The following is a 13,084-nucleotide window of genomic DNA, read 5'->3' as shown; positions in this document are numbered from 1 at the left end:
AGTAATCACTGCATTGATTTCAAGGTGTTTACAGATTGACTTCTTTATAATCTGCTCCAGAATTTTCCCAGGGATGGATGTCAGACTGACTGGTCTGTAGTTCCCAGGTTCTTCCTTTTTGCCCTTTTTGAAGATAGGGACAACGTTAGCCCTCCTCCAGTCGTCCGGCACCTCACCTGTCTTCCATGATTTTGCAAAGATAATAGACAAAGGTTCTGAGAGTTCTTCTGCTAGCTCCTTCATTACTCTTGGATGCAGTTCATCGGGCCCTGGAGATTTGAACTCATTCAAGGAAATTAGGTGTTCTTTGACCATTTGTTTATCAATCTCAAACTGCAGTCCTGCCCCCTCAACTTCTGCTTCACTTTTTCCAGGGGGATCATAGACCCGCTTTTGGGAGAAGACTGAGGCAAAGTAGGAATTGAGCACTTCAGCCTTTTCTTTGTCGTCTGTTATCAATTTGCCATCCTCATTAAGCAGTTGAACCACCATTTCTTTCCTCTGTCTTTTACTACTCACGTATCTGAAGAAAGCCTTTTTATTGCTTTTAGCATCCCTCGCTAATCTCAGCTCATTCACAGCTTTAGCCTTCCTGACGCCATTTCGGCACTTCTGCGCCACTTGTCTGTACTCTTCTTTTGTAGCCTGGCCTTCTTTCCACTTCCTATATGTATCCCTTTTTGTTTTCAGGTCATCTCTAAGCTTTTTGTGGAGCCACATTGGTTTCCTCTGTTGTCTTCTATATTTTCTCCTGGTTGAAATTGTTTGTAACTGTGCCTTTAAAATTTCATTTTTAAATACTCCCACCCATCCTGCACTCCTTTTCTCATTAGGCTCACTTGCCACGGGACCTTACTTATTATAGTTCTGAGTTTATTAAAATCAGCTTTCCTAAAATCCAGAGTACGTGTATGGCTATGCTCGACTTTTGTCTCCTTCATAATCAAGAATTCAAGTATGACGTGGTCACTTTCCCCCAGAGTTCCCGTGACTGCCACTTTATCCACTAAGTCATCCCTATTGGTCAATAACAAGTCAAGGATTGCCGATCCTCTAGTTCCTTCTTCCACTTTCTGTAGGAGAAAGTTATCACCCATACATGTCAGGAATTTCTTGGAAGGGCCGCTTTTGGCAGTAATGGTCTCCCAACAGATATCAGGGTAATTGAAGTCCCCCATCACTAGTACATCACACTTCCTTGAAACACTGGCAATTTGTTTCTCAAAAGTTTCGTCCTCGTCTTCTCCTTGATTGGGTGGTCGGTAGTAAACTCTGATTATCATATTCTTTTTATTCCTAGCCCCATTTATTTTAATCCATACGCTCTCGACTGGGCTCCCAGTCTCATCCGCCTGTATTTCTGTGCAGGGATAGGTATTTTTAACATATAGTGCAACTCCACCTCCCTTTCTGTTTCTTCTGTTCTTTTTGAACAAGTTATATCCTTCAATTGCTATATTCCAGTCATGGGAGTCATCCCACCAAGTTTCAGTTATACCTATCAAGTCGTATTTGCCTTCATGTAATAAGAGTTCAAGTTCATTCTGTTTGTTTCCCATGCTCTGGGCATGAGTATATAGACATCGAAGACCATGTGTTTTATAGTCTGGCTTTGTTCCTACCTTGTTGCAGACACTATTTTGGGACACTGTTGGAGCTGTTCTCTGTACTGTGGTGCATTGGCCTTCATCCATTGTTGCCTCAAAATTTACATCTCCCACCCCCGTAAGATTCAGTTTAAAGCCCTCCTGATCAAGTTCTTCATGCTGTGGCTGAACTCATTCTTTCCAGCCCTTGTGAGGTGCAACCCATCCCTTGCCAGCAGTCCATGTTCCAAGTAGCGTAGCTCGTGGTCCCAGAATCCAAAACTCTCACGACGGCACCACCTTCGAAGCCAGTCATTCATCCGGAGTATTTTTCTTTCCCTTTCTAATCCTTTTCCAAGAACCGGGAGGATGGATGAGAAAACTACCTGGGCCCCAAAGTTCTTCAGTTTCCTTCCCAGAACTTCAAAGTCTGAAATGATTTCTTCGTAGCTCTGCTCGGCGACATCATTTGTTCCCACATGGATGAGAAGAAAGGGGTATGTGTCCGTGGGCTTTATGAGCTTCGGTAACCCTTCAGTCACATCTCTAATCTGTGCTCCAGGGAAACAGCACACCTGGCGAGTCCATGGGTCTTCACGACATACTTGGGTTTCAATCCCACGCAGCAGGGAGTCTCCCACAACGAATACTCTTCTCTTCTTCTTGGTTGACCTACCTTCTGCCTCTTGGTCACTGTTGCATGGTGTCTCCTGTACTTCCTCTTCTGCAAACTGTCCTTCAGTCTTATTCTCTAGAAGCTGAAAGCGGTTGCTTAACTCCAATGGCTCCACCGGTGCAGAACGCCCTCTAATTCCCCCTCTCCTAACTGTCACTCTTTTCCAGGGAGTTTCCTCTTCATTGGCTTCCCTCCCCTCAGCATACTCCACTTCTGCTTCAGCTGGCTGTTGTTCTTCAATCTCATGTGCTTCTTGTTGCTGTTGCAGTTCCACCGTTCGGGCTAAGAACTCCTCGACTTCTCTTATTCCTTAGAGGGTGGACACTCGCTGCTCAAGTCCTCTCACTTTTTCTTCCAAAAGTGCCACCAGCTTGCACTTGTTGCAGGTATACGCCATGTTGAGCTCAGGCAGAAACACGGACATTGCACACCCTTTGCAGGTCACCACCTCTAGGGACTCCTTTCCATCCATATTGTCGATTTCTGCTTTGGTTTTTTCCTTTTTGATTATAGTGGAATTGCCTTTGCTTTGTTGTGTCCTCTCTGAAGATACACAACTATATGAGTATGTCTTAAGGGAAAGTAAGATCTTTGGGGGTGGGTGGGTTGTTTTTGGTGGGGGTTTTTGGTGGTGGTTTTGTGGAGTTTTTTTCTCTTTATGTTTTTCTTTGTTTTCCCCACCTCTTTTTTTTATTTATTTTTTATTTTATTCTATTTTATTTTATTTTATTTATTTATTTTTTATTTTTATTTTTTAATTTTTTTTAGAGGCCTCCCCTTTGGCCTCCCCTGCCGAACTCCCCCTGTCAAACTCCTGTTTGCTCTTCCTGTTCGCTCACTCCCTGTTCGCTCGCTCCCTGGGAATCTGGCTTACTTTTCTAGCTCCTACTTGAGCTGGGCCAGCTGCTCTTCCCTGCTTCTGCTTAGCTCCAAGTCAGGAACCTCTTAAGCCACCTTGAGTTCCTTACAAAAAGGGGGAAAGGCAGGATATAAATAAATAAAGAAATAAATAAATAAAGCTGCAACCACAAACAATTGATCTAGTAGTATAAGGAAAAAGGAAAGGAGCCTCTCATGCAAGCACTTGAGTCATTGCTGACTCCTAGAGGAATGCCTGCTTTCACTGATGTTTTCTTGGCAGACTTTGTAGCGGGGTGTTTTGCCATTGCCTTCTCCAGTCGCAGTTCCCTTTCCCCCCAGCTAGCTGGGTACTCATTTTACTGACCTCGGAAAGATGGAAGGCTGTGTCGACCTGAGCCGGCTGCCTGAGAACCAGCTTCCGCTGGGATCGAACTCAGGCCGTGGGGAGAGTTTCGGCTGCAGTAATTGCCGCTTACCACTCTGCGCCATATGAGGCTCTATAGTATAAACAGTATAAGTAGTATAAACAGTAATATTCAAAGACAAACATTGACACCCATCCATTGTATAGTATACAGGACTTCAATTTGTTATCTTCAATATATTCATGAAGGATTAGTCATATCTTCTTCTCTCCACCACCACCAAAAAAGGAAAGAAAAGAAAAAAGGTTCAAAGTATCATTTTCAAGGGCTTGGTACCAACTAAATTGATGGTGATGTGAGTTTTATATTAGTCTGTTGAATTTCACTGGTAATTTTTAAGGCAGTCCAAATCCACCAAACCACAAGACCAGAGAACTCCGGAGCATTCTTGAGTTTACAAATGGTACATTATTGACGTTTCCCTCACAGATGGAAGCTTAATCTCTAGATTCCTAGATTAAGGTTTTACTCTGATTGAAATACAAATTCTCAGTCGCTGCTGATCACCAAAACAGCAAAATCTCTGCATTAAGCCTTTTGATCTGAAAAGGGACAGATATTCTTTCAGCTTTAGCTTTATCATATGTATAAAAATATCCATTATATTTATCAACATTCAGTCTAACCTCCAATCTCTTTGGAAGCTACCTCAAGGTAAGGAATGATATGGAAGGAGGAATGGGGAAGAGGATTTATTAACTATTTAATTAGTGTGTCCTTATATTCCAAAAGAAAATTCCAGTTGATCTATATCAAGTTTAACGTTCGTTTCAACCTTAACCTTTTCTGTATAGAGATATAATATGGGAGGAAGGACTGTGATATGAGGCATATATAAATTTCCATGTATATTAGCATTTAAGATTGAGAAAGAGCACGAAGAATTCTGCTTTCCGAACTCCCATTGTTCTAACTGCCTGCAAATGAGGCCATTACTTTTAGAGATGCTTTTGATCAATATGGCATTTTGGAAGTGGTATCTTCACATTTCAAAGTTGTGTTGTTGTTGTTGTTGCTTTAAAAACGATGGGCAGGCTTTTCAGGCTTTTATCAGCTCCTAAAGTGCCTCGAAGTCACTGACAGTGCCATCCTCTACATGTCGTTTCAGAGGTAAGTCCCATTGTGCCTCATGGTGCTTAATCTTTGATAGATGTTTTTAGGATTGCAGTAGCCTGAGAGGATTAATGGACCTAGAGTAAACAGGACTCAGACTAGGGCCACAGCTAGACCTAAGGTTTCTCCTGGGATCCTCCAGGGTTCACCCCTGCCTGAGCACTGGATCCCCTGTGTGTCATCTAGATGAACAGGTTTGACCCCTGGATGATCCAGGGATAAACCTTAGGTCTAGTTATGGCCTAAGTGTATGTTTCCAACTCTGAAAGCAAGACAGTCACCAGGTGCAAACATAGCCCCTGCACTTATTTTACACACAGACCATCTCTAAATGAGTGATTTATTGCACACTCGTGATTGGCCACTCATGGAAGTTTGCTGGTCCATTCAATTCAAACCACGTCGTTGCCCCTCTCTGCCCACGTAATGCTGCCCCTAACAATCATGCAAAAGAAGCTGGAAGCAAAAAGCTCCCAGTAAGCACTCCCAGTAAGCACTGCAATTTCCCCTTAATGTTGGGACACTCACAGAGATAAGGTGACAGAGCCAGGCTGGAGCAGTAGACAGCACTTAGTAGAGGGAAGTATCAACATTTGCAGAAGTACAAAAAGAAAAAAAATAGGGAGAACCCTAAGTGGGGGAAATTCACAAGTAGCTCAACGGAGACTGAAAGCTGACTAACTCTTGGGGGTGGATGAGAAGAAAACCTGGAGGGGGGAGATGGAATGGAGTGGATGGAAACCTGAACAGGAAGCATTCTGCACTGCAACATATTGTTGAAGGTCCCATTTGTTTCAAGACTTATTTTCATTTTACTTCCTTAACCTTAAAGCCCCTGTACTGCTCAGGAGTCATAAGTAACAAGTCTTGCTTCCCCGCCCCTCAACTATAAAAATAGAAGCGTATCATACAGCAACTAATAGCAAACCACAAGGTAAGTAAGTAAGCAACAGAATCTTTCTGAATCAGTTGTATCGTCCCAACTACTTAAAAACAAATCAAAAACCCTGGTTTTGTAGGTTTGCATCTCTCCACCCAAGCCTCAATTACGTGTGTGTGAATTCGGTTACGTGCTCCCCAGTCCTCTGAGTGGGGAAAAACCCCAGGCTGAGTGCTACAGTGTTTAGTTCCCTTTTGGACGAGAGAGCACTGAAAACATCTGGTGACGTTGCAATATTTACTTTATTTACAAATATACAATCAGAGCATTGTAGATGCAAACAGACACTCCTATAAGCAAATATCACAACCGAGAACAAGCTGTCAGATTCCCAGAATGCAACTTCTGCCGTCAGCGCTAAAGCTACACCCGGGTTTAAACTCTCCCTGTGCTCTTTCTGCCTCGACAGTCTTCACCTGATGCTGGGCAGTTTCCTTGACTTGCTGGGAAATGACAGAGCTGCCAGATGGGCTCTGAGTTGGCTCTGATGCCTCTCTCTGACCAGCCTTTGGCCTCTCTGCTGCTGAGACAAAGAGGCAGGCTGAGGATGAAAAGGCTTCGTCCTGCCCCTCACTTTTACTAACCGCCCTCTCGGTGGACGAACCCCTTCCAGGCTGAGTTGGCACTTCTACAGGAATCCAGGTAAAGGAATTCTCCCCTCCAATACTGGTCAGTGTGGGGTTTGATGGGGCCATGCTGTGCTTCTGATGAGAACCAGATGGTGAGGGATGCAGTCCGGATTTCTCAAGCACATTCCACTGCATGGAAGCACATCTATTGATCTTCCATAATGGTTATGATGTGAGGATCAGCCCACATTATTCTCATAACGTGCTGCACAAATAAAAGTCACAGTTATTCCTTTGCTTTCCCAAATTGTTCCCATTGATTAATGCAATCAGATTCCTCCATTTTTACTGCAGTTTGTTCATTATTATTATTATTATTATTATTATTATTATTATTATTATTATTTCCTGTCTTTTTTCCTCAAAGGAACCCAAGGCAGCGTACATAATCCTCCTCCTCTCCATTTTATTCTCACAACAATAACCCTGTGAGGTAGGTTGTGAGTGGCCCAAAGTCACCCAGTGGGTTTCCATGGCCAACTAGAAACTGGATCTTCCGGCTCCCAGTCCAACACTTTAGCTGCTACACCACACTGGTCTCAGTTTGTCTCTTATATATTTAAGGATGAGCAGATTTCCCCCATTCCATAGTTTTGTTGTTTTGTGGACTGGGTCTGCCCTGCAATACACTCTTTCTGAATTCCAGTTTAACAGGCAGAATTTCTAAAATTAATCCCAGAATTGGATTATGCATAGATTGCTACAGCATTCTATTCCTTCAGTTAATTTTTCCCATGCTCTGTGCTATCAGTGTGAATGTGTGCATTGATAAAACTCTGCACACAAAACAGCAGTTTTGATATGATACTGGTTATTATTACATCAAGAGCACTTTTTTGTTTTTGTTTTGCAAGGTTTTATTAATGTATATAAATGCATGAGTAAAATCACAATAATAATAAGAATCTTGATGCAGTCAGTCAAATCACATCCAATGGCAATCACATCAGAGAGGTTGCTTTGCAATGCGTTATGAATGTGGGCATGCATAACTGTCACAGTGTGGCGGGTGGTGTGAAGGAAATTCAAAGCTGTGACACATTGCAAATGTGCAGTCTCTATTCAAAATGTGGAAATAAGAAACAGAACAAGGGAGGATTTCTAATGCATTGGTTCCACTTTGAAAACATGACCAGCAAATTCAGAACTCCAAATTCCAAGGGGGAAATAAAATGAGGAGAATTTTGGAAGTATCCCATTTATTCTCTTGCTCATACAAGTCATGACACATAATGAAGGTCCAGTCACTGAACGTAGATCCCTACGATGAGAAAGAGAGCTTGGCATGGGATTGGCATGGGGAAAAGTAGGGTTGTGCCACAGTGACAGAGCACATGCCTTGCATATAGAAGATCCTAGGTTCAATTCCTGGCATCTCTAAGTAGGCCTGGGAAAGACCTCTGACCGTTACCCTGGAAAGCTGTTGCCAGTCAATGTTGACAGTATTGAGCCTGATTTAAGGCAGCTTCCTATGATCCTAAGTCTGGAATAAAAAAATAAAAAGGGCGGGATGCTGGATCACTCATGCACTGGTATTGCTCTGCAAATAAAATCAGGTCATTTGGAACCTAAAATCCAGGGAGAACTTTACATGTTCTGATAAATGGTAAATTTGGGGGATAGTTAACCGAAGCAATCTGTTAATGTTGCCCCGTTTCATTGTATACATTGAAAAACTGTTTTTATTTGTCACAGGTGAATACTCTTCTTTTCTAACCTTAAGCAATGAATTTCTCCATTGCAAACAATCAACTGAAGCAATACGAAGTCCAGGGCTTGGTTGACTTTACCCCAGGCTCTGTCACAACAAGGAAAGGAGATGGCCTCGCCATGATCTCCATCATTGTTGCCATTTTTGTCTTCCTGGCTATTATCATCATTGTGACAGTTCATTACGGCCCACAGCTACGAACAGTCCAGATCACTCTTTACCATGAGCCTATGCCGCAGGACATGGATAATGGGATCCACTTAACGGAATGGAAGAAACTAGATTCTCAGAGAAAATGTAACATGCAATCTGCTCTGGCTTTGGAGAATAATGCTGCTGCTGCTGCTGGCCTAAACATTCAGTGTGGAAGTGGAGAGCCAAATGTCATAGAAATCACTTACCTATGAAAACCTCTGGAGGGCTCACTGTTTCCTGGCGTCCCACAGGGGGTTTCCTCTGACATGATTGGTGCATTTGTGGAAGCCCTGGTTGGTCTCTGGTACACAGAGATGACTCAGGCAACTGATACAGCCACTCTCGGGCACTGTCCCACACTCCAGTTTGGACAACAGCTAAAGTGCTGAAAAACTCAGAGTAAACATATGGGCAAGAGCACATTTGGGGGGGCTACTCTGTAGTGGTGATGGCAGTGAAGAAAAAAATGCTTCTCCACTACCATTGTGCCCATGCAATACGAGGTAGCCATTTACACATCACACCACCCCAAATAGAGGACAAAAGTGGGCATGTATTCACATACAATTTCCATGTGCTAATTTATATGTATAGATGCAAATTTAGAAATGATTACTATAATTTTAATAGAAGTGCAATACATCTCACTATGCTGGGGAAGACTGTGACTGGATGCCCTGTGTGGTGTGGCCTACTCTGTCGCTCTCCAGGAGCCAGCTGATGAGGGGCAACCTCTAGGCGCCTCTTGTTCTTCATTCTTGTGGCTCCTTATCTTTAAACTGGACTTGGACAGAACAGATCTTTAAACAGAGGACACCTTCAATAGAGGACTGTCCTCTGTCAAGTAGGACACACAGCCACCCTAATTCAAGTCCAAGTTATCCAGTGATTGGAGATCTTCGCCATGTGCATCCCTAAGATGGACTACCAAAGTCTTTGGTTGGCCTGGTGAGACTTATTGATCAAACATTTCACAGATAACATCACTCGTATCCATTATTTGCAGCACAGATATGTAACATTCTGTCAGCTGACAGTGTGATTGGAAAGGCGTGACCTATCACTTGTATAGTCTAACTTTGCCCAGTGTGGTGTAGTGGCTAAGGTGTTGGACTGGGAGTCGGGAGATCCAGGTTCTAGTCCCCACTTGATCATGGAAACCCACTGGGTGACTTTGGGCCAGTCGCAGACTCTCAGCCCAACCTACCTCACAGGGTTGTTGTTGTGAGGATAACATGGAGAGGAGGAGGATTATGTACACCACGTTGGGTTCCTTAGAGGAAAAAAGGTGGGATATAAATGTTATAAATAAATCATAGCTGGTAACATCTATTTGAAGGGAGTGAATGGCTGGGGCTGTTAGGTGGTTAGTGGCCCCTTGACTTTGAGAGAAGGGGTGATCCCAGCTTCTTTAAAGGGGGCAGCTGTGAGATCACTCTTTAATAAAACCTTCCTTGACCTGGGTCTGTTTCAGTCTTTTTCATCTGATATGGATGAACAGGTGCCTAGAGAGCTTCAGCTATGGGGTGGTATATAAATTTAATTAATTAATTAATTAATTAATTAATAAGCTGGATGCTGGTGTGTAAACTGTGGGTCAATTCAGACAGCATGGAGGTTCTTTGGTAAGGGGCCAAGTTGACCATGGAGTTGGTATCCAGACTGTTTTGCATGGGGGCTGCAGTCTCCCCAAAGAATCAGATTTGTGATTTTGGGTATTTGTTTGGAACCTTCAATTCGTCCAGAATACAGCTGGTAATGTATTAATTAGGAAATAAAAAAGTGTTAAGGGTGTTGCTAATTGATGAATCACATACTTTGCACACAAACAGTACCCGGTTCAATCTCCGGCACCTCCAGGTAAACATTCCTATGTGAAAACCTGGAGTGCTACTGCCAGTCAGTGTAGACAGTATGAGGCAGCTTCCTATGTTCCTATATAAATAAATAAATAAATATAGCACCATAGGTTTTGACATATAGCACCATCCTTACAACAACCCAAGATGGGATAGTGTTACTATCCCCATATATTAACATCTGCAGATGACATGGTCAAGAATTATTGGGACAAAGCTCCAATTAAGTAACACAGATGTGTGTTTCGAAGTATGCTTCAATGCAAGTAAGCCTATATTGATTTCTTTTTTGAATGGTGTTATTTTTCTCCCCTCAGAGATTGATGAGACACACCCTATGAGACATCTATGATTAGGCTTTTCAGTAGAAACTCAGGCATTCTTATCAAGAATGACATCAAACATCCATAGGAGGTGACACATAGAGTACAAATAATGAGATCCAAATGAGGATCCTAAACAGTTGTCAGAAAGGGTGTGAGTTGGAGATTTCTTTGTTTCTTTTTGTTCAGTAGCCACAATCATAATGAAAAATATATGTTTATGTAAAGCAGGGGTGTTGCTTGTTCACTCTGTGACACACGTTGCTGTGCTTTCTGAATTCAACATAATGTACATTTCAATAACCAATAAAAGACTTCCGCTTCCAGTAAAATGTTTAAAAAATATATTATTACATTTCTATCCTGCTTTCCCCCCCTCTTGCAAGGAAACCAAGGCGGCCCACATGGCCCTCCTATTCTCCATGTAATCCTCACAACAAGCTGGGGTAGGTTAGGCTGGGAATCACTAACCAGCCCCAAATCACCCGTGAGCTTCATGGCTGAGTAGGGACTGGTACCTGGATTAATCTTCTTGTCATAGATTAATATAGTGTATTAGCATTCCAACATACATAATACTCTAACCAGAGGGACCTAGAAAGATGCCTTTTGCTGCTTCCCAAACAGAACCAGCTTCACAGCTACTGGTAAATCATTCACAAGAGCAGAGCCTTTAGTTCTTACATGTTGGGATCCCTGAGAAAATGATGGGGGTGGGGGGGGAGAGGTTTTCCTTGTTTTGCCTTGCCTTTCCATCTCCCATTCCCATTTCTACACTGAGGTCCTCTCTCTAGTTGTTTACATATTAGCCCATTGCTTCTGAGTTGATGTGGCTGACAGATTGTCACAACTAACGGGCTCAAGTGAAAGGAAGCCAGATTCCAGTTGGACATCAGGAAAAACTTCCTGACTGTTAGAGCAGTACGACAATGGAATCAGTTACCTAGGGAGGTTGTGGGCTCTCCCACACTAGAGGCCTTCAAGAGGCAGCTGGACAACCATCTGTCAGGGATGGATGCTTTAGGGTGGATTCCTGCATTGAGCAGGGGGTTGGACTCAATGGCCTTGTAGGCCCCTTCCAACTCTGCTATTCTATGATTCTATGAACTCACTATTTTCTGTGTTGTCCTGTGGTTGTTTTGTTTGTTCTAGATTGGATTTGTGCTGAGATTTTTTGGGGGTAATAAAACACAAGCCAGGTGGAAAACCACCCTGTGCATATGTGAATAGGCATATAATAAAGCTTATCAGAAATATTGTGCCTTTACATCAAACACTCCATTTTCCAGGAACTGCAAACTTTTCAGTACCCACGAGGACAAGGGTATTGTTGTTTTTATTGCTCTTTTAATAATGTGCATGGATGATTGAGTTAATTGCGGGGGATGGGTTGCCCTTTCAGAGTGTTTCTAGGTTGGGTATATACAGCGGTTAGGTTTATATAAGCCAGGAGAGAGGAAGAGGGATTCATCGACATTTTCCAGCCATTCCCAAAGTGGAAACGATCCTCTGACTGGCTGGTGGTGCATTTGAATGCCACATCTTTCTATCATTCATGTTTTAATCCATGATTTAATCATAGATGACGGGGCTACTCTGGTTTGTATTACTGGGATTTGGGTGTAGAAGGTGGAGGGAATTAATCTGTCTTCACGGCACCGGGTTAGTGCCACCTCCCTCCTCAACCCCACACTTTCCCTCTCCTGGGTGTCAGGTAATCCCGATGCTGAGAAGGGAGCACGGGGGTTTGGGGTAGCCATCCGGGTCCCGGAGTCACCCCCGCCCTCTTCCTGGTTGAAGACAACCAATCACTGGTTGCATTCCACCAGGCTCCACCTCCAGATTGGCACTGGATTGGTCATGGAGTGACGTTACACAGTGGAAGCACCATGTTGATGTTGCTCCCTTTGAAAAACTTGGGGTAAATCCCTGACTTTTTCAAAACGCAGCATCACAGAGAAGCCCCATGGTGGCTGCAAATCTGTGCCTGCATTGTGTAACTGATGGGGCTCAGTTCCACAGCCACTGTGGGGCTTTTCCTGCATATAGACAGCTACCTGCCTGGGTATTTAGTACAGCATCAGCTGGAGTTGGGGAGTAGGAGTCACTATCAATTATCTGTTAGTTCTACCCCACTGTGCCTGTTTACCCTACCCAGTGCTTGTTTGCATTCTCTTCCCCTCCTTATTGCTTTACTATGATTTTATTAGATTGTAAGCCTATGCGGCAGGGTCTTGCGATTTACTGTTTTACTCTGTACAGCACCATGTACATTGACGGTGCTATATAAATAAATAATAAAATAATAATAATAATAAATCTTCATCTCTAGGCATCTGGGTCAAGGCAATATTAATCTGCAGCATTTGTACCCTGTATTGGGCATTCAGGACAGGTTGTTAATGCTGTTGGTATAAGTACCAACCTACTACCTTGCAGACTTCCTGCCTGAGCTGATAGAAGTAGTCTTGAACATGATGTTGAGGACTCCCAGTATTATCATCGTAGGGGACTTCAACATCTATGCTACAACCACCTTATCTTGGGTGGTTCAGGTTTATTCCTTTGTCATGGGCAGACCATGACCATAAAGTTTAGGCTGTCAGTGGGTTTGGCCTTCTGCAAGGGTGGGGAATCTTCCCACATTTACTTTAAAAACATTTGTGGAATTGTTAATTATGGTAATATCTGGTTCAGTCTACAATCTCTCTCTCTCTCTCTCTCTCTCTCTTTGTGTGTGTGTTTTAATTAAAATATGGCACTCAG

At 43.1% G+C, this 13,084-nt stretch overlaps 1 protein-coding gene across 1 annotated transcript; it reads left to right on the top strand.

Annotated features, from left to right (window-relative positions):
* Positions 1-7,955: 7,955 nt before the first annotated feature.
* SMIM33 (small integral membrane protein 33) lies at positions 7,956-8,348 on the top strand. Its single transcript, XM_063129995.1, has one exon. The coding sequence runs from the start codon at positions 7,956-7,958 to the stop codon at positions 8,346-8,348; it is 393 nt and encodes a 130-aa protein (XP_062986065.1).
* The last annotated feature ends 4,736 nt before the right edge of the window (positions 8,349-13,084 follow it).

Source organism: Elgaria multicarinata, chromosome 7, assembly GCF_023053635.1.
Source record: "Elgaria multicarinata webbii isolate HBS135686 ecotype San Diego chromosome 7, rElgMul1.1.pri, whole genome shotgun sequence".
NCBI lineage: Eukaryota > Metazoa > Chordata > Lepidosauria > Squamata > Anguidae > Elgaria > Elgaria multicarinata.
This window is presented reverse-complemented; position numbering and strand designations above follow the sequence as displayed.